Source organism: Camelus bactrianus, chromosome 11 (genome assembly GCF_048773025.1).
Source record: "Camelus bactrianus isolate YW-2024 breed Bactrian camel chromosome 11, ASM4877302v1, whole genome shotgun sequence".
NCBI classification, from domain to species: domain Eukaryota; kingdom Metazoa; phylum Chordata; class Mammalia; order Artiodactyla; family Camelidae; genus Camelus; species Camelus bactrianus.
The window spans coordinates 69601394-69627370 of NC_133549.1; the positions used below are offsets into that span (position 1 = coordinate 69601394).

Sequence of the window (25977 nt, forward strand, 5' to 3'; positions counted from 1 at the left end):
GTACTCATTTATTCACTAATAAAATGTAATCATTTGAGTCCTACAGTATACCAAGTATCTGAGATGATGGATCAATACTGCACGTACAGTCTAGGAGTATAATTGTATTTACAACAATGATATTTTAGCCTAACAAAAGACTAGCTCTCTAGAATGGTTAGCAGCTGCTCTTGAATGTTGCTGTAAAGCAAAGTAACTTGTAACATGACCAGATTCTCTAGAATTTTAGCAATTACCTCTGAATATTGCCATAAAGTAAAAGTAACACGTACCATGTAAGAGCAAAAGTAGAAAGCTACGTGTAACAGTTTGTCCTTTTCTGAGATTTAGTTAATTTAGTCTCTTATATGTCTTTATGTTTACTATTAGTTTTGTGGCTAATACTACATACTATTCTGCACCTTATCAAGTTAGTAAATACTTACTGAGTGCCTGTTTCGCTGCTAGGCTCTTACACAATAAAGAAGTGATGGGATTTTTTTTTTAAGGTGTGAGTTGTGAGCGTCTCTTCAGAAAGCTTGTGATCTAGTTTAGACTGCATGGCATGAGAACATCAAAAGTTAAATAATAAAATAAATGCTAATTACCCAACGATATATAAAGACCCTCCCCCCAAGCCAAAATAAAGCAGACAAAAATGTCAGTCTCTTCTGTAGCAGTATTATGTGCTAAGGAAATGTTACTGGTAAGGAAGCTTGGCTGCAATCATTGCTAGAATGGAAAATGAAGAAATCATCACACACCAAAAAAAAGCCCCTGACAGTAGCCATTTTAGAAGTAGACCGAATAAATGGTCATCTGAGAGTTCGTGAATTTAAGGGTCAGAATATACTTACTTTCTTGCTTATTTTTGCCATTTGCCAAGTGCTCCTTTGTGTTCAGGCTTTCACTTTTATTAAAGTAGAAGTACCGTGTGGAAATTTTAGCATACTAAGTATTGTCAAATTATAATACCACAGTGTGAGTAAATTTAACATCCTTTCCTCATCTCAGTTTGGATAGGGAAGGAAGGAGGCAATGAGAAGATTCAAAGTCTGAGATCAGCGGAGAAGATGAACGGTGTGAATGTGGGGATAGGTTACCTTTGTACAACTCAAAGTTTCATCAGAGTATGGACTTCATCTGCCCAATACACATCTGTCTACTCCTCAAATCCACACATTTCATTGAAATTAATGGGGAATAGTTAAAATATTTTAAAGTGTTCACAGTTTATAGCTTATATAGCAGGATGGTGTGATATCATTGTATGAGGTAGAGTTAAAACAGAGAAGCAGAACCAGTAGAACCATAAAGATACAGGGATTTGTTACAAGGAATTAGCTTATGCAGTCCTGGAGGCTAATTAGAGTTCAAAGACCAGTCAGGAAGGGAAGATCATGAGCAGGTTAAAAGTCTGTGGATGTAAGTGGGATAGAGTCTCAGCTCGAGGGAAAGCCTAAGTTCTCATTGATAGGGCTCACCTGGGATGATCTCCCTTTGATTAAGTCAACTGATTAAGGACTCCAATTTCATCTGCAAAATTCCATCACGGCAACTAGAATAGTGCTTGGTTGAATAATTGGGGAAGATCATTCAGCTTAACCAAGCTGACATGTCAAAAAAACAAACAAAAAAAGCCATCATAATCATTTAGATGTAATTTAAATAATAATTCTTATCATGGCTATAATTCATTATAAAATGAGTTCCCCTACAAGTAGTAACCCCAATAGTCATTTTCAGTTAATGTAATCATACTACACACTTAGAAAATAAGCTTTGTTGCTAGTCATAAAATAGGGTTTAGAACTAGAAGGGTCTCCTTAAGAGGCCATCAGAATCTATCCCTTCATTTTACAATTATAAAATCTGAACCCCAGAAAGTCTGTGAAGTTGGTTTTTTTTTTAATACTTAAAAGGAAATACATCATTTAGGGATACATTTTAGTTGAATTAGTCTTTCACCTAAGGCTCTGCAGTTTATCGAAGAACATAAGTAGAACACTGAAAGTACTCCATTTTCACTTCAATTAAACTAGTTTCCACTTTTTAATGTTATTATATGTGGGAGATCCTGGTATGTAGAAGCATGTTTCTTAGGTTGCAGAACTGAAAATCTGGATATTTAATGAACTTTGTAGAGATGAGTTTTATGAGAATGAATTTTGTCCTCTTTGGAGGATTAAAAACATGTTCTAAGAGGTCTCATAAGGATTAGTGACACAGTTTTAGTATTTCTCCATTGCCTTCCCTCCCAACTTTACCTTGTAATTTTTTATAATGGATCCCTAGAGTTTACCCGCTGATATTATGGTCTATAGTTTAGTTTATTCATTCAAAAAATATTTAAACATCCACTGTGTGCCTAGCACTTCTCTTAATGCCAAAGGTGAGCAAGATAGATTCTAGTGGGAAAGTGAGACAGGGAAACACCAGCATTAATTATGGAAAGTGTCATTACAGGGGAAGTGTAAGGACATGATTCATGTTTGTTCTTAATGGCCCACTGCCTGACACGTAGTAGATGCTTAATAAATGCATTTTGAATAAATAAGGACTAGGTGGCCTTTCTTAAAGAATATAGGCTTTTTTAAAATGTGTATGTCTGTAGGGTACTTGGTACAGAATTAGGGTAACTGGAGCAGGTAGAAAAGCAATGAAAGGTTCTGATTTGGGCATGGATTCAAGGACTAGAGTATGTTGGAATGCATGAAAATACACTTTCACTGATTAGAAATTTGTTTCATTTTCTTTAGAGATAGTCTTAGTCTCCTTGTTCCTGACCTTTTACCTTTGTTTTGAAATTAGTGCATCAGTTTGAACTAACTGGAATTCCCGGTGACCAAGTGAATGACATAACTATAAAAGAACAGAAAAATCGAAGTCCTTATTATGTTGCTGCATCACTAATCCAGGCTTCTAGCTAAATGCCAGAATATAAATTAGATCTCTTATCAAATGTGGCACATAAAATTTTAGGATCCTTTTTAGTGTAGTGCATGTGCTTTCAATAAATGCCTGCTTTGGCAAGAAATTAAATCAGTGTTCTTTGTGTCAAGTACACTTGCATTATATTTTATGCTCTATAACTTTAAAACTGTCCTTGCAAACCAGGTCAAGGGCAAAATTAAATTTGATTTCTGGATTTGTTTTTATGTTCAACAGATACTATTTTTTCTTTCTTTGGTTATGTTGTGTTGTGGGTGTTTGCTTTATTTTGTTTTTTCACTCAGAACAAAATTCAGAATTCATAACACTGCTGTCTCTCCACTAACCAGTCTCCTGCTACCCTGGCCTATTTCCAATTTCAAAAACCATTGAATTCTTTCTCCTGTCTTCTCAGAGTCTTTGCACATGCTCTTCCCTCTCCCTTGACCTATTTTTACCCCATTATTCAGTATTACTCACCCAGCTAACTCTTACTCATTCTTTAAGTGTCAACTTAAATATCATTCTCTCAGAGAGTCCTTCTGCATCCACACCACCAAATCGCAGTTGGGTCCCCCTTAATAGTCTCTTCTATATTACTTGTTCCTAATAGTTCCTGATACATAGTGGCTGCTTAGTAAGTGAAAGGATGGGTTAATATATTGAGCACTCACTGTGTTCTAGTCACTATAAAATGCCCTCAAGGAACTTTCTTAAGTCTAAGCTCCAAAGGGCCATGTTATTTTGTAAATGATATTTTTAGTTTCACTTTAGGGGATAAAGTTAGCGATTCTGCATGAAATAAGTATAAAAGATATAAGAATGTACACTTATGTAAATATGTGTATTTATATGTCTGTATGGCAAGTTGCAAAGTAAAGTGAATATTTTACTGTGGTTGCTGTCAAGAAACCTTGAAAGCTACTACTTTAGTGGATACTGTTATATAATAATTTTATGTATTTCTGGAAAAACAACCTGTTTCACTTACCAGCTTCCCCAAGCATCCCCCTGTTTCTACATCATTGATTTCTAACAGTTCTTTGCTTAGAGTCAAAAGCCAGAATCTCAGAAATCTCCCAGAAAAGGCCATTTAAATTAGATGAGCCCATCAAGATATGGAGGAAAACCACGGGAAAAAAAAAGAAGACACTATGTTACATTCTACCTTTAATTTTCAAAACCTGAAAACTTTCTCGAGCCTAGGCTAACTAATGGTATTTCATCTGTTCTTTTTGATGGCCCATGTGCCCTAGTCCTATGATTTTCTTAGAATTCTGTAATACACTTTACTTTTAAGCTTTTACTCTGTTTTTCTTCTCAGGATGAGAAGGTCCAACACAAATACTTTTTCTCTAACAAACCTTTCCTGACTAACCCTGTTCCACTTTGTAAAAGGTTTTTGAATTGTCTCACCACTTTGGTATGTATTTCTCAGCGTTTATGTGCTAGACTATCATGTGCTTGGTCATATGTACATTATTTTGTATTGGGTGTAGGCTTTCTTGTGTGTGTTTGTCTTCTTACTCCTTAATGTCATATGTGCCCCACCCCCCCAAAAAATCTTATTTTCCTTAAATTAAATGAAATCCAATTTTAAATCCTTTTCCCGGAAAATTACATAAGTCATTATTAGGGTACTTTCTTTCACCTCCCCAGAATTCTTACACAAAGTAAAGCATTCAGGGAATTACCACCACTAAGCACCATCCCCCTCCATCTTCTGTCCACTTTTGCTCTACTGAGATCCCTGACTGTTAGCCCTTAAAATTCAGTGGCTCTGCTGCTTCCTCTCTGTGAAAGTCTTGGCCAAGTCTGGTAGCTTTAATAGCTTAGATCTAATTTTCTGTGTTGGGTACTTTTCTGTTGACCCCTCAGGATTGACTTTTTACTCTTTTATTTCCCTACTTTGTGCCTGAGGGAATTGGAAAACTGTTAAGTATTAGTATCACGGAGAGAAAAGGTATATAGACCTTGTGCGGCCCTAAATTATTTAAAATATGCTTTTAAAGCCCCGGGAACCCCAAAGTTGGGTGAAAGTAAAAGGGTTCAGAAAGGAGGAGTTAGAGTCTAGAAAGTCAAATCGCAGGTCTTAAAATTTAGGCTAACTCCAGTAGTGCTCCAGGAACATCACTGTATCGTTAATGTGGACTTGTTGATTTGCTCAGCTGTTCCTTAATAGCTGAATGAGAGCATTAAAAAGATTTTAACAATTCAAGATTACTGCTTATGATACTGGTTTTCTTCAAAAAAGTGGTGAATAAAGCATAAACTTGTCTTAGGAAGGGGAACAATGTAATAAGACTCCATTTGTGATTTTATTTTTCAGATTAATGAATATGATTAAAAATAAGATGGAATAAAAATTTTAGAAGACAGTTAAATAAAATCCAAATTGGATGTGGAATAAAGGCCAAATTGTTATTTTCAGTTGTGTGGTGCATATTTCCATATGTTCTAAAAATTCTTAAGAACTTGGCACAAAGTTCTGCTGAAATAATTTTTGCTTCTTAAATGACAGGTGCCTCATCTTTTATTGTGGTATTAGTTCAGAATCCCATCGAGTATGAAGATGCATAATACAAAAGATAAATTTGTAAGCATTGGCCTCAGAATCATTACTGTAGTGTTTTCAGCCTATTTCTATATCTTTCCTCTCCTTCACCTTCTGGCCTCCTTATGTCTTTATTTTTTCCTTCTTTTCATTTTAACCACAATTACTTCTCTATCAGATGGTTCTTGTTTCTACTTCTGAATACATTTAAATGCCATTTATAAAATCATAAGTTTTTATTGAATTTATGTTTAAACCTAAGGGGATTCAGCAGTGGTTTGAAACTGCAACATAATTATTAAATGTGGGTTTTAATACCAGTGATGATTCACATTTTCCAACCTCCATATTTTGCAGTTTGTTTTTCTTGGCAAGGGTTTGTTTTAAGTATCTGTGAATAAGGCAAAAGGTTTCTTGAATTTTGGCTTTTAGAAAGAAGGAATGAATCCTTTTACTGTCTTCTAAAAAGTTGCTTTACCTTTTACAAAAAGATACGAGCAATAAAAAATGACAGATATTTAAATCTCACTGATTTAAACCAGTCATTTCTTAATAGACTCTTTGGACTTTTTGCGTGAGGAGCCCTCCCTAATAGTAGACTGTCTGTGGTTGTTAGAGACCTTCCAAAACCGCATTTTTATGGTAGTTGAATTTTAGACTTCGAAAGACTTTAGAAAGTGTTATAAGGCTCTCATTTTCAAAATGAGGAATCTGAGAAAGAGAGTGTATGTCTTGCCCAGAGTCACACTAGAGGTAAACTAAGAGGCAAAATAGGAACTACAATCCAAGTTTCTTGATTCTTTGATTTTATTTTATTATTTTATGGAACAGGGAAGACAAGCTGATTGTTCATATGAAATTCATTATATTATGTTTATCTTGTAACTTATTTATGTACTTTGCTCTTTAAGTTAAAATATCTTATATTTGTTACCTGTTTTCTGATCTTCCACCTAAAAACCTTCATCTCTCCTTTTATATCCAGTGTACATATTGGTACTAGATAAATTAATCTTTCTTAAGTGTAGTCCTAATTAGGTCATTTACCTGCTCAGAAATCTTAATGTCCTTTACCTCCTACATCTACCTACCACATAGTTAAATGAAGTCCAATCTCCTAACTCATTACAATCTACCCTTCAAATCTTAGTGCTTCCACTCCTCTACTCATCCCTTACTATCCAGCTGAACTGGACCACCTGCTACTCCCAGGACACCTCTCATTTTCCATACCTCCCTGGCCTTCCTTTTATACACCTTCACCTAAAATTTTACCTGTCTGTTTAGATTTATATCAAATTCTACTTACACCTTTTCTTTTGCTTTCTTTCCTGACACTCTCTGATTTTAATTTTTGCTTTCATCTTAATTCTTTCCTTATTTTTGATTAATCAGATTAGTCTATCAGAGTGCCATATAATATAACTATGGAAATAAATTGTACCTAATGTGTTAATTGGTTGCTAAAATTCTTGAAGCAGATAGAAGACAATTATTGCTACCTCCCTTTATTCCTACAACAGATAATCAAAAGTTGCCCGGGTCACAACCAAGAGAAGTCCAACAACTACCATACCTATCCAGGGGCAAGGGTGTAGCTCAGTGGTAGAGTGCGTGCTGAGCATGCACAAGATCCTGGGTTCAATCCCCAGTACCTCCATTAAAATAAACAAACAAACAAATCTAATTACCAACCCCCCTAAAAAAACTACTATGCCTATCCAGCACTCAGTAGTATCTCTCTCTCATTATCATGGTGGTTACATGGGAAGATACATTCATCAATTATTAAATGCCTGCTCTGAACCTAGTACAGTTACCCAATTTCACATTTTAGTTAATACCTATAGAATATACAATACGTATATTTTGCTTTAAGGATACCAACGAGAGTGCATATTTTTCTTACATAGTTATACAGAAAATTATGCCACTTTTCTGTGGCAGCAATGTTTTCAGATACTGTGCCTAATAATACACTGAATAACGTAGGATGCTCCTGAAAAACCTTAAGTAGACCTTGGGACTGTTGGTACTTTCTTTCATATATGCAGTTTATATCATCTCCTTCTAAAGAATGTACTGTTGCTTCCTTGAGACTCTTGACTTTTTTTTGCCATCCTTTCAAAATAAGAAAAATAGATTACCATCACCTATTGATTGGCAGAGGATAATGTGAAGGTAGCAGAGCAGAAAGAAATTATTGATACCTGAAAATCTCTGTAATAACCAAACCATTGTTAAGTATTGGTTATCCAGGTGGAAGTTAACCATGGTAACATTATAGTGAATTATTCTGTTTAAAGTGGAAGTGGGAGACATAGTGCCCTCCCCTAAACAACCCACTCCTAAATCCAGGCTCCTTGCCTTCATCCCTGCTACTGGTAATCCAAGCCTAATTACCAGGCTCTACTGGGTTGGTGAGCACATCTCAGGCAGGCCCCTGTTGTGTCTAAACCATCTCTGATCTACTCTAGCTAATCAAGAATTGACTTTCCTGGTTTGTGAGGTGCAGTGCATGTTAATTAGAGATGTAATTAAGATTATTCCTTTCACAACAAGGTTTTTTAGTATTGTTACTATTGCTCCTAGATTCTATTTCCAATGGGTTCAGTATCTGAATCAGACCTTGTCCTTGGAACATTTAACATACAGGATCAATTTATGCATATAATCTCTTCTTTGGAAATGAGGCAATTTAGCAGTAGGTCTTGAGCTACCCATGTGATAGTGTCTATAATGATGTGTGCACTGACAGTGAAAAAATGACATAGATTACATTGGATGTATTAACATTTATTTGCTAGAGAAAATAAAAAGATGTCATTTTAAAGTTGTAAAATGTACCATAGTAGGTTATTGCTAGTTTTAAACCCATATAGACCTGTGTTTCTATCCCACATGCTATAAATGTTCTAATTACCTTGCTTGTCAGCAAAGTAAAATAGTAGCTTGTCATAAAATTGCTCTTAGTTGATAACTTACCAAGTCCTCAGACTGAGTTGGGACTTACTATTTACCCCTGTTTTTTAATCTGTATGTTTGTGGGTTTTATTTAGTTATATTTGTTGGTTTTTTTTTTTTTTGCTATCTTTCTATTTTCTTCATAAATATTGGAGTTTTTTTTCATTTTTAAATAACTTATCCTTGTTACTGTGCTATATTGTACTCTTTAATATCCAATATCTGCCAGTGATATCTGGACTGTATATATCATTGAAAATATTATTATAACTTAAAATTTCAGAGTAAAATATTCTTCCAAGGAAAACTATTTTCTTGATTATTTGTGTGATACTTGGAAATGAGACAAAAGCCAAAATCCTTTCTGGTAACTTCCCGGAGCAGGACAGTTGCAGAAATGGCGCAATATACAGATTGCATAAATTCTGTCACAGAACACATCAGACCAACAATTGACTAGGTTTTTTAGCCAAATCTTAGATCTCATCCTAGAAAAGTTCATTACACATGAGTAGAAAGATCTTTTACCTTTTTAAATAAGTTTCTTTTAAATTAGTTTAACTCATTCCAATGCACATTTATTTAATTCATACTATGTGTGACGCAGAATTCTAGGATTTGATATAAAACTTAGTTCTCAAGAAAATCATAAACTAGGGGAGAAAATAGACCATGTAAATAAATTATAATTCAATGCAAGAAGTAGCATAATAGAGCAATATACAGAGTACGAAAACCCCTAAAATAAGAGAATGAACCACAACAAATCAAGTCAGTGTTGATCTAATGCAGAGGTATTTCTTCTTTGCCTAATGTAAGTGAGTGCTTTGTCCTTATCATTTGGTGAATCAACAACGATTTATTATCTTCTGGGCAGAGCAATATGTTAGTTACTTTGAGGATACAAAGTGAAAAAGAATTTCTGTGCTAAGAATTTATAATCTAATAGGAGAGATAAGCTGTCTATACAGATAAGTGTGTTTCCCGTCTACATAATTTTTCCATAAAAGAAACCTTTATAAACTGAGCAAAACTATTCTGCAATGCAGAAAGCCACTTGTGGAGGTGGGAAAGGAGAGACCATGAACAATTCAAGAAGGCTTCCATTAAGCAGGAGATGCCTGAACTAACCCTGGAGGGATTGGTAGGATTTTGACAAGGATGGTTGAAGAGTATTCTAATTCATTTAGTGCCTACATGTGCAAGGTAGCATGAAGGCAAAAAAGCCTGGGGCATGTTCAGAGAATAGCAAGTATTCTGGTTTGAGTAGCATCTGGTACATGTACAAGGGAATAGCAAAAGATCAGGCTAGAAAGGAAAAGTAGGGCCATTTTATGGAGGACCTTTGAAAGTCAGGCTATGGAACTGGGTATTTTATCAGGAAGCAGTAGGTAGCTTTTTGAACAAAGGCTATATCAGAATTGATATTTAGGAAGGTGAATCTAATAGTTGGGTGCAAGGATGCATTCAAACTGAGTGTGACTGGAACCAGAGACTGGTTAAGAGACAGTAATCTAGGCAAGAGGTGGTACAGTCCTGACCTAGGTTTGTGTCAGTAAGACTGGAAGCAAGGCTATAGATGTTATAGGCCTTATGTTTATAAAACGTACTGGGCAGAACTTCAAAGCTATCAGACGCAAAGGGAATACAAGTGTCAAAGGGACTCTGGAAGTGAGGCAGGATATCCGATGTTGATATCAAATGAAAGGAATAAAGGAAATTACCTCTAAAAACTGAAAAGTTACTAACTGAATTTCTAGAGAAGACTATATTCAGGGGATTTAACAAATGAGAAAGAACATAAGCAACAGAAAGGTGAGAAAGAAAGGGAAAGAAAACATACAACAGAAAAGCAAGGAGTGTTTCTAGGAGAGGGTAGAAAAATTCAAACTCGAAAGCATCAATAAAGTCTCATATTTTTTTCACCTATTAAATTATCTAATGGAATAGGAAAATCCAAACAAAAGAACTTAAATGTGCAGGAATAAGTAGAGATAGTTGGCCAAAGTCTTGAAGGAGGAAAAATATATTTTTATGAATTCATAAAATTCTTAATAAAAAATTAAATACGCAAAAGTAAAAAGAACAGTATAACATAACCTCGTGTACTGCTCACTTCACTTCATCAGTGCCAGTGCAAGTACAATCATGTGTCACCTCAAACATTATACACTCACACTACTGAATAATTTTGAAGCATCATATTTTACTCATAAATACCTTAGTACCTATGTAGTTTCATACAATATGTGTGTTGCATTAAGTATAACCAGTATTATCCCAAGCATATTGTTTTCTTTTTTTTAATTGAAGTATAGTTGATTTACAATGTTGTGTTAGTTTCTGGTGTACAGCATAGTGATTCAGTTATACATATATGTATATATTCTTTTTCATATTCTTTTTCATTAGAGGCTATTACAAGCTACTGAATATAGTTCCCTGTGCTATATAGTAGGACCTTGTTGTTTATATATTTTATGTATAGTAGTTAGTATCTGCTAATCCCAAACTGCTAATTTATCCCTCCCTCCCGAGCCTTTCTCCTTTGGTAACCATGAGTGTGTTTTCTATGTCTGTGAGTCTGTTTCTGTTTTATAAATAAGTTCATTTGTGTCTTTTTTTTAGGTTCCACATATAACCGATATCATATGGTATTTGACTTTCTCTTTCTGGCTTACTTCACTTAGTATGATAATCTCTAGGTCCATTTACGTTGCTGCAGATAGCATTATTTTATTCTTTTTAAGGGCTGAGTAGTATTCCAGTGTGTGTGTGTGTGTGTGTGTGTGTGTGTGTGTGTGTGTGTGTGAGTGTGTGTGTATCACATCATCTTTATTCAGTTGTCTGGTGATGGACATTTATGTTGCTTCCATGTCTTGGCTATTGTAAATATTGCTATGATCATTGGGATGCATGTATCTTGTCCAGTTAGTTTCCTCTATATATATGCCCAGGAGTGGGAATGCTGGACCATAAGGTAAGTCTATTTTCAGTTTTTTTAAGGAATCTCCATACTGTTTTCTATAGTGACTGCATCAAATTACATTCCCACCAACAGTGTAGGAGTGTTCCCTTTTCTCCACACCCTCTCCAGCATTTATCATTTGTGGATTTTTTGATGATGGCCATTCTGAATGGAGTAAGGTGATACTTCATTGTAGCTTTGATTTGCATTCCTCTGATGTTGAGCATCTTTTCATGTGCCTATTGGCCATTTGTATGTCTTCATTGGAGAAATGTTTGTTTAGGTCTTCTGCCCATTTTCTGATTGAGTTGTTTGTGTTTTCTGTTATTGTATAGTATGACCTGTTTGTATATTCTGAAAGTCGAGCTCTTGTCAGTTGCATCATTTGCAAATTTTTTCTCCCAGTTCATAGGTTGTCTTTTCATTTTGTTTATGGTTTCCTTTGCTTTGTAAAAGTTTATAAGTTTAATTAGGTCCCATTTGTTTATTTTTGCTTTTATTTCCATTGTCTTGGAAGACTGACCTAAGAAAACATTGCTATGGTTCATGTCAGAAAATGGTTTTGCCTATGTTTTCTTGTAGGAGGTTTATGGTGTCTTGTCATATATAAGTCTTTAAGCCATTTTGAGTTTATTTTTGTGTATGGTGTGAGGGAGTGTTCTAACTTCATTGATTTACATGTGGCTGTCCAACCTTCCCAACACCATTTGCTGAAGAGGCTGTCTTTTCGCCATTGTATATGCTTGCCTCCTTTGTCAAAGATCATTTAACCATAGGTGTGTAGGTTTATTTCTGACTCTCTGTTCTGTTCTTTTGAGCCATATGTCTGTCTTTGTGCCAATATCACTTTGTTTTAATTACTGTAGCTCTGTAGTATTGTGTGAAGTCTGGGAGGATTATGCCTCCAGCTTCATTCTTTTTCTTCAGTATTACTTTGGCTATTCTGGGTCTTCTGTTATTCCACATAAATTTTAGGATTATTTGTCCTAGTTCTGTGAAAAATGTTCTGGGTAATTTGATAGGGATCCCATTAAATCTGTAGATTGCCTTGGATAGCATGACCATTTTAACAGTGTTAATTCTTCCAATTCAAGAGCAATAGATATCTTTGCATTTCTTTAAATCATCTTTGATTTCTTTTATCAGTGTTTTATAGTTCTCAACCTATAAGCCTTTCACCTGAAGGAGGGAAAATATTTATGCAGAAAATGACAAGTAATTGATGAAGCATTAGAGAGGGATTGAAATCAAACCTACGAAGGAATAGCAGGAAATATACTCATTTTATTTATTAAAATTATTATTGCTAAATTTTACACTATGCAGAAATCCTTATTCTTTGTAGAATAGAGATCAAGTCCTATTCAAAAAAATCAAAAAGAAAGGCCAAGATTGGTGACCAATGGGAAAAGTTTCTGAGATGGATGTAGGTAGAAGCCAATTTGTAATACTGTGTACAAATAATAAGTCAAGTTAATAAGTCAGCATTGCTTTTAACAAAATCCCATCTGTTAACTCAGTCACTTTATAATGTTCAGGACAATAAAAATGCCAGTACTTTGTACTGCCTCTTTGCTGTATTACTTTCATTTCCCAATGTGTTGTTCGTATCTAATGAAAACTCATACTTTGTTACAGAGACTATAAAAACACTACGTACAGTCAAGCACTTGGATTGGCCAATGTGTTATGTCAGATTCTGACAAAAGGTCTGTGAGGGAAAAATAGACAGTTCTTGATTCTAGTTTATAGATTAAGATGATTGGCTCCCATCTCATTATCAAATGCAGTACTAGCTTTTCAAAAGTATCTTTTCAAACCTATTTATCATACAGCAAGGGTAGGTGAATAATACTTCTAATTTAACATTTATTGAGCACCTGCTACATGCTCTGTTGGATATCATCTTTCTGTGATTATTGTTTTTTACTAGCCTGACTTGTACATTTGGCCAGTTTTTCCTTTGTCTTCTTTGTAGTTTCATTTTTGATGTTTTTTTTTTTTTCCCCTTGAGAGACCCATGTTGTTACTGCCATAGCTATCCTTGCTACTTCCTAGTGGTCACAGTGAAAATTCTAAGTTTGTCTAAACAAGTTTGAAGTTGTTTCTAAGACAGCAGCATTGTAATGCACTCTATGCATAATTACTGTGTCAGCTGGCGAGAAGGAAGAGTATGATGCTGGTTATTGGTGACAATTGGATGGGATGTATAATGTACATATCCATAGATTAAAAATTCTGACTAGGTACTGTATAGCACAGGTAAATATATACAAGATCTTATGGTAGCTCACAGTGAAAAAAAAATGTGACAATGAATATATATTTGTTCATGTATAACTGAAAAATTATGCTCTACACTGGAATTTGACACAACATTGTAAAATGACTATAACTCAATAAAAAAAATGTTAAAAAAAAATTCTGACTAGGAAGAAATTGCCTTTTTTCCCCTCTACTTGAAGTAGAAGACTAGATGTTTCTCTTTTTTAACTATATTTTATTATGTAAATAAGTCACATTGTAGCCTGCTAAGTTCCTTTTTAAATTTAATTCAGTAATATTTTCTATTGTGAATGTTGCTGGGATTTCCAATTCTAGTCCTCTTCTCCATCAAAAGACCAAGAGACTGGGGAGGAGGATATAGCTCAAGTGGTAGAGCACATGCTTAGCATGCACAAGGTCCTGGGTTCAATTCCCCAGGACCACTTCTAAAATTAAATAAGTAAATAAATCTAATTACCTCCCCCTCCAAAAAAAAAAAAAAAAAAAAAAGACCAAGAGACTCAAAGAATAGAGGAGCTTTTGTGATAGATTCTGCAGTTTAGGGTCATTAGCGAGGCCATGGAGGGTGGGACTCATATGGCAGTGATTATCATACCTTGACACTTTAGGAAGCTTCATGCATGGAATATGGAGATATAAAGGACATTGGTGCATATTTGAGAGAGAAAAATTGTTAGACAAGCAGTTAACAAGAATGCTAATCTCTCCCCATCCTGAGGTCTTCTGCTTCCTCTTTTGGTCTAATATTTAGCATTGATTAGTAATGCTGTTCTCATTGTCCCACATAAACATGTATCTAAACTTGTAAGAACTGGTTATTTATCTTGTGTTTCACTGTCTTTTTATTAATATAGGTGAGTTAAGTTTTAGGTTTGTTTGTTTTTGTTTTTTGCCATTGAATGAAGAAAAGAAGACCTGTCTAAAGATACACATTTTACTGAAGGCTAGCAGGCTATATAGCTTGCTCCCCAAAGGGCCTTTGGTTCTTCATTGTTAATTCAATAAAGAAGAAAAAAGTCTGTTTTAAAACTTATAAATATTCTACTAGTAACATAATCCAGGGGCTGGCTAACTTCAGGTGATCTAATATACATATTTGGAATCCTGGAGAGGAGGAACAGAACATTGTTTGAAGTAATAAAGGATGAAAATGAAATTTGGAGAAAACTATAAACCCACAAATCCAAGAAGCTCAACAGACTGAAAAAGAAGTGGGAAAAACTACACCAAGGAACATCATAATCAAATTGCATAAAATCAATGATAAAGGAAAAAACTTAAAAGCAGCCAAGTTTTTTTTTTAAGACACATTATATGCAGAAGAACAAAGATAAGAATGCATCTGAAGCAATGTAAGCTTGACTTCAGAGCACAGAGGAAGAAAATTGTCAACCTAGAATTCTGTATCCCGCAAAAATATCTTTCAAAAATGAAAAGGAAATAGACTTTTCAGACATATAAAAGGTAGAAGAGTTCATCAGTAGCAGACCAGCACAAACCATTCAGAAAGTGTCAGATCCAAATGCCAGCTATAACAATTACCTTCTATTTGATCTTGGGCATACTTTAATCTCTCTCTGAACCTTCATTGTGAAAGGAGAAAAATACCTATTTTATGAGATTTTCACAAGGATCAAATGAATTAAGAAAAATAATTGACATTTGTTGAGTGCCTTCATTGTGCCAAGCATGTTATCTCGTTGAAAATGGAAATAAAACACCTAATAAGAGGCTTACTACCCTGATAATATTCTTATGCTATTATTTCTCTTTTCTTTATTCAGCAATTGAAAAACTTGGATTGTTCCGTAAGTTAGCCCAAATAGCTAATCAGTCCAATTTTGATAAAACACTTTTCCTAACCTTGTTTTCCTTTATTTTCCACCATTAAATATGCTTAAAGGTGGGAATGAACAACTCACCTTGTTAGAATAGACACATCAGCTAATAAATCACTTTGTGAAAGGGTTAAGTATGTTCTAAACTAAACCAAATTTTTTTAGCTTGTAATTTGGCTGCTTAATTTTTTTTAGTCATGTTTAGGGAGGTATAATTTATATACTGTCTATCTAATTTTTATTATAAATCTATTGGATTGGGGCCATACATGTCTTTATAGCTTATACATTGCCCCACAGAGTTTTTGGCACTCCATAAATGTTAAATAATATTTCTATTCAGCATTTTGCAGACAGGAAGCATATGGTAATAAATGTCAGAGCACAGGTTGAAAATCTCCAAAAAGTTACATGTTATATTCCTTGGAAAAGCCAGTACAGATATTTTCATGAATGAAACTTATTTTAAAAGGGAGTTCCCAGATTTATATTTTACAGAGTGATTTTTTTCCTAGCCTTCATTTACTTTATTTACAAATTAAAACTTTTCCTCATCAGAAATAGTATAATTTTTAAACTAATAAAACATTAATGCAGTCTCATAGGAAAATATGTAAGTAATCTCATCAGTAGCATAAAGACAACATAATTCACAGTCTTAAAGAATGGTATGGAGAAATATGTAGAGGCTTAAGCAACATAAGTCTTTATGATATATTATAAAAAAAAACAGCAGGTAATTCTGTATGATTAAATGTCAGCATGGCTTAGCGGTGTGTCACTGCTACAGATAAGAAATGGTTAACCATAATCAGTTATACAAAACTTTTCAGATTTTTGTATCTAAATTATTTTTCCATAATTTGCTCATCCTGTGATTAATCTGTTAACCACACTTGCTTTGATTTGGTTTTTGTGAGGATTTTTTTTTTAGGATTAGCATAATCTGAATGAGACGATATCTGAATTGGGCCACGTAAGTTAACCTCTCAAGGCTTAGGTTCCTCATGTGTAAAATATGGATAAGGAATCAGACACAGCATAGTTTGTTGCCTCTGAATCAGAGCCTCTCGTAAGGCTGTAATCAGGATGGCAGCCAGGGCTGTAGTCATATCACTGCTTGGGGAGGATTTACTTCCAGACTCACTCACATGGCTGTTCGCAAGCTGAGATCCTCTTTGGTTGTTAGTCATGGACCACTCCATAGGGTTACTTACAGCATGGCAGATTATTTCCCCTAGAGCAAGAGCAAGAGCAAGCCTGTGAGCAAGAGGATGGATGAATGAGACATCCCATCACTTTTGTCATGTATTTGTTAGGGGCAAGTCGCTAGGTCCAGCCTATACTCAAGTGCAAGTACTTATACAAGGATTTGAACACCAGCAGTCAGGGATCATTGTAGTAGGCTTCCTGTGACACATATGATCCTCAGGCAGGACAGATAATTGAATGCACTCTGGATGCTCTGAAATTCATTTATTTAAATTATCCTGAGATCTTATCAAGAACTTGAATTCATTAGGCAAAATGATTTTATAATTTCATATTAAATATTTTATTTATTCCTAGCAACAATTCAGTAGGTGTGTTGGCCTCAATTTTATTGATGTAAACTGATATACTGAGTTACTTGCTCAAGATTACATAGCAAATGAGCTATAAAACTGCAACTTTAGTGTATATAGGTCTTCTGATTCTAAGCCCTGTACTCTTTCCATTTGGCTGTAACTGCCTCCGGACCAGTACTCTGTTGCATTTAAAGCCATTCGAAGAAAGCATTATCTAAATGTGTATACAAATACATGAATTTTATATATAGAGATTTTTATACATAGATTTATAGAAAGACAGACATAGATAACATTATACCTTTGACTGTCATGTATACCACTCCTTTAGGATTTGCAGTATTGTTTCAGATATTATCAAGTCAAAGTCTCATACCATTATAAGGTATCCAGCAGATATAGCAGTGATGTACCTCTAGCATAATAGTTTTTGTTAGCCTAAACTGTCCTTATGGGATAAATACTAGTTGAATGGAGAGATGAACAAAGAAAACAGCAGAACTGGTTTGGTGGCTCCATGCTCCCTTGGCTTTTCCCAGAGCTCTGGACTCCTATGACTTGAATTAAGACCATGGGAACTCCCAGTGAATTTCCTGATTCCTCTTTGCATTGGAGCAACGAAGTAGTTTATTTTGAATGGATGCAGGGCTTCCTATGGATAGTGAGAAGTTACCTGTCTTTAGTCCTAGGTTGAACCTTCTCCCTTTTTTGCTTCAGTCCATGAAGTTTCAGCCTCCACCCAGGACCCCTCATGTTTGGGATCAGAAAGTAGAGTGGTAACATAAGCAAGCAGGTAATAGCCCTAACTGGGTTCAGTACCTTGAAGTGCAGAGCAGAAAGTGGGAGAGCAAGGGTTATGAGCTGTGGTAGTGGTAGTAGTTAGTAGTTACACCCTTCCAATCACCCTGGAGAAAAGAGAGATGAATTTTTTAAAGCATTTGCTAATTTCTTAAAATAATTTTGTGGTGTGGTTAGTAGGAACATCTTTCTTTACAGGAGCAGAAGAATAGTTCCTACAACTAATAGGTGAATTTGGCAAAGTCTCAGGATACAAAATCAATATACAGAAATTATTTGCATTTATATATAATTAGCAAAAAAATAATTGGAATTGGAATAACACTATGGACTAGTTATGGTTTTAGTTTAGTAGTGATTACAGATAATTCTATTATATAAATTAAAACTGAGGTGTTATCAGGCAAAATGTAGAGGAAATAGTTTTCTCCTCAATTGACTATATAAAGGAAATAGTTGTCTTTCATACACGCAGACACACTTGAGTTTTTCTTTCCTTTCCTGTATAATCTAAGGATGGTGCTTTTTAGTAGTGGCTTGCTAATCCCTTTAAATAGCTCTTAGTGTAAGTATTCCGTAGTTTTCATTAACCATGAATTTCAGCTTTTGTTTTTTTTAAACCTCTACTGAAAAAAACATTCTTGGTTGTTGTTTCATTAGCATCCTTTTAGCCTGGTCAGTGAAGCAGCAAGCCTACTGCAAATCCTAAATGGCGTGGTGTAGAAGAGAGTCTAAGACTTTAATTATATGTCATTTTATTTACAACACTCACTTCCAGGAAGGAAAAAATGACTTTGTTGTTGTAAAAGACATATTATGTGAGTATCATTCATCGTAAACTAAAAATGATACTGTATTATAGCACAGACAGCAATGGGAACTGATTTTGAAAATGTGACCTGTACGAGAAACTGAATGATAGTGAAAGTTATCAAAATGGAAAGAAGTGTTAATGTGAAATCCAGCCTTCTCAGAAATACTTTTTCCTGGCCTGTTTGGTTTTGCTTTTGTTGCTTGTCATGCATGAATGAAAGTGCTACACTCTCAGGGGAGCAGGAAAGCCTCTGTGTCGGTTGTTTATTTCCTTAATCCCTCCTCCTTTGTGATTTTTGATGTCAGATCTAAAATGGAAAGCCTGTAAATATAATGATTATCACATGGATAATCACCTGCATTAGGAACCGCCCTGCTTCTCTATTCTAACCCTAGCTGTCCTCCACATGTCACATCCACTCTGCGGTTGGATTTTAACCTGACTGCTTCATTAGATTTGTGAAACTCAGTACGTGGCGCCCTGGGGCAGCACAGATGGGGACTTGCTTGTTTTCTTTTCTCACTTTTACTGCAAAGGCACGCTAAAAAGTCCTTTTCAATTTAGTGTGATCAGTTCACTTGGAATTACCCTTGGTATTTGGAACCTGCCGCACTATTCTGCCCACGATTTATGCCCCTTTGTTCTTTTCCTGATTTCTGACCTAATGCCTCTTCTGTCCCTCCATGCAGTGAATCTGAGGACTAAAATTCTGTTTAAAATTCTTACTGGGTCAAACTGTTCCCCCTGTGTTGTTTTATTTGTTTTGCTGTGAGGGAAAAATAAATGTTGTTCCATCATTGTATCTACAAACACCTTCAGATCAGAGGTTAGCTGTGGGAAAGTCTGCAGTGATGTGAGCCAGCTGCCTTCTCTAATGGAGTGACTGGGGGCACCAGCCCAAGATCAAAGGAAGGTGGGAGGAAGTCAGGAGATAAGATCTTTTTAAGCCACAGAACAAGTGCTTAGCTTTTCAGTGATAGGGCTCAGCTCTGTGAACCTGAGTGAGGGGGAGCTAAGATAGAAAATTGAGTTGACTTCTTAGCATGTTCTTCTTCAGTCGGAAATGTGTTGGTGGTTGGAAAAGTTTACAGATGTGGAAGTGTCCTAGGACTCAATTTCCTTAAAGAATAATAATCTGACATTTATATATGTGCTTCCTTGCAATTAGTCAGTTCTACTGTACCATAACAGACCACAGTTCATTGCTTCTTACATTTGTGTGAGCAAAACTGGACATTAAAACGGTAATTTACTCTATGTGCATTTTAAGTTTTTGTGTCTTGGTGCAATTTTAGTCACACAGATTCTTCACATTAACTTTGTCTTACAGTCCTCTAGGGTTCTTTTGTGCCTCTGCCGAAATTCCAGGTAAATAAGTAGTTCTCAAAGAGCTTTTCAGTTGTCTTTTTCATAAGAGAAATAGCTGAAATTGGTTAGGTAGGGAAAATTCTGCATTGATATCTTTTGAACCTTATCCTTTTCCTTGAGAATCCAGACTAGCAAATATTGACTATGTGGTATACAAGATTCTATTCTAAGTAAATTGTCAAAGAGGCTAACCTTGCTTGCACCAATTGTCAAGATCATAATTTATTATTTTTTTTATCTACATCAACTAGGGTTAACTCGATCAGCCTTATGCTTCTCTGGTGAACAGCCTAAAGAGTTGTGCTTTCAGCTTATCACGTTCTATTAACGTCGGTGTTCAGCTATAATTGTCTGTTTCGACCTTTTCAAACCCTCCAAGTGGTTGTTTAAATTTATATGGTATTAGTATATTGGACCATAAGTGCATGCATACTCCCCCCCCCCCCCCCCGTGTTTTCCTTAACATGTAGATAGTACCCAAATTTGTGCTGGAGACATTAACTGTACTTTCTGCCTTACATGGTTTGGTGCAGCAGTCGCTTTAGTTGAGTTGGATCTGCTCACTACTCAGGCTCAAATCCCATCCTTCTATTAATATCTCTTGGCAAAGATAATTTTGGAGGAATGTAAGTTAAGATGTAGAGGCTCTTGACAGTTGTCTGCAGTTTTTTTTTTTTTTTTTTCATTTTCAAGAGGGAAGTGGAGTTGAAAAGTAATATTGCCTCCATTTTCTGTATCAGTACTAAAATTAAAATATATGCACAAAGTGAAGAAAGGGAAAGGATCTGGTTACACAGATGTGTTTTTGTCATTTGATAACCTATTATAAGGGCATTAGAGTATATAATAATGTTCATCAGATTATGCCCTTAAGGTACTTAATAATTAACTGTATTTTTTAAATGTTTAACTTTCATTACCCTGTCATCTTATATCAAAGAGAAATGGGGGAGGGGGTTGTACTGTTTATTACAAAAATTTTCAAATAGACAAAAAAGTAGAAATACTGAATACATCTAGATTTAGTAGTTGTTAATGTTTTATCATTTTTGCTTCACTTTATTATTTTTAAGTTTTCTAAAGTAAGTTATGTATATCATGCTATTGTATCCCAGTATACTTAAGGATATACCTCTAAAAATCAAGGACAGTTTCCTTATCAAATTGATAATTCCTAGTATTAATTCCCATTTCATATTCAGATTTCTCCCAAAATGTATCTTATAGCTGGTTTGTTCAAAACAGTTTCCAGTTAAGGTCTATCCATGACTCTTTGTCACTTTTCCCCTCCCCTCTTTACCATGACATTGACTTACTGAAGAAGACATTATTGTATAATGTCCTACCTTATGGGTTTGTCCATTTGCTTTCTCAGTGTATCATTTAACTTGTTCTCCTATCCTATTTCCTTTAGACTGAACATTATTGAGTTAAAGTTTTGATAAATTTATGTTAAAAACTTTATAGGTGATGCTGTGTGCTTTATACTGCATCACAAAAGAAGGCACAATATATTTGGTGATGCCGTTATTAATGATAAGTGATAGGATCGATCGCTGGGTTAAAGTGATGACAGCTTGATCCTTCCATTATAAAGTTATACTTGCTCCCGTGACCAGCATGTAATCCGTGACACTTTGACTCCATGAAATACCCAGTTCCCCATCATCCTTTCACCTAATGAATTTAGCATCCCTTGATGATCCTTGGCTGGATAAATTTCATTGGTGATTTTTCTGAATCTATACATTTACTAGCAGACATTTTCTCTACAGAAGCACTTTCTAAAAGGTATTGCTTTAATTAAAAACATAGCCATCAGCATCTTCCTCTGGTTTCAAATGATTGTCTTTCTTTGTTGGGGTCAAAACACCTGAACTCACAGTGACAGCTACAGTAAAAACATGTACTACATCTTCTTTATTCCAACTTGTGAAGTGTGTTGACATTATGCTGCCTTTTTTTATGCTAAGGAAAAAAGAAATCTTTTTTTGGTGTAAGAATAAAAATTGAACTATGTGGGTATATTGAGATAATTGTGTAAAACGAGGACTGTTTGAATGAGTTTCAAAATGGATTATTTCTTCATTACCTAGCACTTTATAATTAACTGTTCTTTTTTCTTCTTCTTCAGGAAGCTGCCACTTTTGCTAGAGAGCAAGGCTTTGAGGTGAGTTAACCCACAATTGCACACTAAACAGATCCTAAAGGTTTTTTCTAGCTGATAATGAAGTTCTTTTGGACAGTGATTGATGTGCTATTATACTCTCAGAGCCTCGCAGCAGTTGCCATGGAAACTTGGCAGTCGTCATGGTTTCTTTGTTCTGCCAGCACAGTGTTATGACGCACTCTGCTAGGTCTGCACCCAACATCGCCTACAGATGTTATTTATTGAATTTTGAAAAGCCTCTTGGGAAGCCAAGAGGTTGGGCACGGTTTCAAGCTGCCTCTGCAGATATGGGGCCTGTCAGTTTGTTCAGTTAAAAAGCTACCTCATTAGCTGCATTACATTTCATAAGGATTCACTGCTAAAGCAGTGGTGGAACAAGACTAAATAGTGAAATATAATGTCGTTTAAATAATTCCAACCCTACCACATGTAGATTATCATTATGTAAATTAATTTCCAAAAAAGGTTGTACTTAACAGTTCTTAGGAACTGATTAATTTAAATCCTGCTCATATAAACTTCCTGTTTGAATTTCTATTTTTTTCTTTTCTTTTTCTTCTCTTTTAATACCATAAATCATGTGTAAATTTTCTGAAACAAGATACTGATAATTGGCTTTAATTTCCATGTCCTGACTGTGTCTTCCTGATAGAAATATTATCCTGTCAAGATTCCAAATCCACGTGGTTGTTACTGGCAAAATTAAAACAATAGACAAAACCATGGTTTTACCTATACAGTGTCTACCTTCCAATCGATTGTTAGAAAACACTGCCCTAAACCTAGCTTAATTGACAGAGAATTAACAGCATTTATTAGTTTTATGACTATCATATTTCTTTGGCCAGAGCTATGTAGAATACTGTGTTCTTTACAACAACTTGGAATGTTTCACGGTTGTAATTTTTTAAAATTTAATCTGACTAGAACTAGAATACATAGAAACTCTCTCCTTATTTGCATACTCAGTATTGTCTACCATCCACAGAAGCTGTGAGCATTGATTGGATGTATTACTAAGCTCACTTTGAACTCTTAAGAGAAAGGTATGAATTTGTGATGGAACTGTTATTTAAATGTACTAAAGGCAGATTCATTACCAAGCAACAATGTAATACATGTGTATGTTATCCATGTCATAGGACTTGAAAGCCAGACGTAGAACTTCCTTTTCTTGGAGGAAGACAGGGAGCATGTGGTATAAGTGTTCTACTTTCAAGGTCCTTTGAAAAAACTATATCAGGTTAGGAAACTGCTTCACAATGCTCAGTTAATGGGAACTGTGATAGCTTCTTGGGAGTTTGCTTTTTTTGTTTTAACATATTCTCATGAATATGGTGTTGAGTCACGTGAAGAAGAAGGAGTAAAGATTTCCAAGTAATTTTTATCTAATTTAAGTTCCATTTTGTAATTTCCCAAACTGGCAATTGATATACAGGACTAAATGTAATCAGGGAAATATATTCAATGTAAAAGTCTAAGTTTGATCATGAGAATATAAGTAAATGTTTTCAGTCATGTTTTAACATTTTACTGATGTTAAATTTCAGTATTAACAATTGATATTCTCTATTGTTACATCAAAATTCTCCAAAGATGAAAGCTTGTAGAATATAAATTTGTGTCCTGTTTTCTGTGCTAACAGTTTTTAAATATATTTTGGTTCTAGAAAATAGCCAATTTTGTAGATGCTTAGAAATATAGCATATTGTATAACAAATGATCATGATTCTATAGTACCTAAGTAATAATTTTTAATAGTTTATTAAACCTTACTAATTCATACTTTTATTGCCCCCTTGAGCTACATGCATTGAATTTGTCTGGTTTAATTTCAGTCTTAGCAACAACATTTTCTATTTTCCATTAACCAGCACTATATTAACCTTTCCATTAGTTCTTACTTATTGATTCTAGAATTGTTTCCTTTTACCATAAATCTGCCATAACTGATTACAGCATATAAACAAAGTGATGATGATTATAATAGTATACCTTATTACCTCCTGACCTAGCAAACCTCCTCTGTTGGTGATGTTGACAGTGATATGTTAGATTGGATAAAGCACACATGTCTTGATGGGTTCCTGAAAATATTATAAGCTTTGCAGAATCTGTAAGATCCATGAGTAGAATAACCTCAAGTAAGTATTGTTAATAAAATATAATCCATGTATAGAATGCTATCTAGAGAAACTGAGTGATTTTTAAATGTTCCCTTGGTCCATTAGATAGTAATATGAAAGAATAAGTTTGAAACTTGGTATTCTTAAAAACTCAAACAAGAATAAATCACTTAACAATGTAATGTCTTTGGAGATGTGTCAGTGCTCTCCAGTTAAGTGTGACAAACTAGACAAAATCTGCATCTTATCCCTCCCAACTTTAATTTTACTTTTTGATTTGGAGCCTGAATGAGAGGAGAGAAATGAAAAGATTAAAGTGAAAGGAAGGTGAACATTTTTTTCTTCCCACGAATCCACTGTCCTACCCTCATTTTCTATTCTAAATCCCAATCAGTTCTGAGTGTTGCCACTAGTGATCTGTCTGCTAACAGACCAATCGAAATGGCTCTAAAAATAACCAGTGTTTATTCATCAGGAAGTATCCTCAGCGGCATTGTTTATGATATTCTAGTTAGCTTCTCTGCCAGTTTTAGATAATCTTTCTTTTAAAAAATCTTTAATCTTTAAAAACAAATTGGGCAATTTTCAGTAAGAAGAGGCAGCTTAGGAAGGCACTGGAGAATGAGATAAAAACGAGCTGGGCAGAGCACAAAGCAGAAGAGAGAAGATTTATATATATATTTATATAAATTTATATACAAGATTTATTTATATATATATATATATATATAGGTTGATGGAAAATTGCATAGTGCCTGATTTAAATGACAGACCTGCTAAGAATTTAAAATGACAATTCTTGGGGTAAAAAGTTTTATGAGGCCCTTTATTATTCTGGAAAATCAGTTCAGACTGCTATGTGTTTTTAAATCAACCTTATCTTGAGCTGAACTGATTAAAGGTTTCTATTTTTAGAACCTAAATAATAATAAGGTACTTAAAAACATGTTTCATTATGAAGCCTTTTAAGAGTACTATTGAAAACTGATTTATTAAACAAAGTGAAGAAAATACCTCCAAAACCTAAAAAAAAAATTCTTTGTATTTTCATTCTCAGTGCAATAGAGTATGTGCCAAATGATGAAGAGAATTCATACCTTTTCTATTGGATCATTTATTCAGTTTTACTCCAAGCAACAAATTTTAACTTTTTTATTTTAGATCTCTAGAATACATTACTTCTAGCCATAGAGGAAATACAGCTGTCCTTTTCCCTTTTTCCACTCTCCCCACAGCCCATGACTCTACCCAGAGTCTTTCAGACTTGTAGTCTTTCTCTGACCAGTGATAACTCTATCATCTTATACCATGGAGAGAGGAAAGTATTGAATTGTTCTATCCAGTACACATCCACTAGCCACATGTAGCTATTTAAATTAAGATTAATTAAAAGTAAATAAAATTTAAAGTTCAGTTCCTTGGTGTCTAGGCACATTTCTAGTGCATACTTGTGTAGGTAGGGACTGCCATATTAAACAGAGCAGATTTAGAACACAGGCATCATCACAGAAAGTTCCATTGATCAGCACTGGATAGAAAGTCCACAGAGAGTTTCAGTAGGTATTGATTGCCAAAGAATTCTCCAGGATTTTTCTAAGGCTGCTGTGTTCCTC

General features: G+C 34.8%; 1 protein-coding gene across 2 annotated transcripts in view; it reads left to right on the plus strand.

Moving 5' to 3' along the window:
* The window catches only part of ADK (adenosine kinase), a 414549-nt gene that overhangs the window by 311256 nt on the left and 77316 nt on the right, over window positions 1-25977 (plus strand). For both annotated transcript variants that reach the window (XM_010963146.3, XM_045522789.2), the window contains exon 8: window positions 22203-22238. In XM_010963146.3, coding sequence (XP_010961448.1) covers window positions 22203-22238 — 36 coding nt within the window. The remainder of the gene's footprint in view (window positions 1-22202; window positions 22239-25977) is intronic.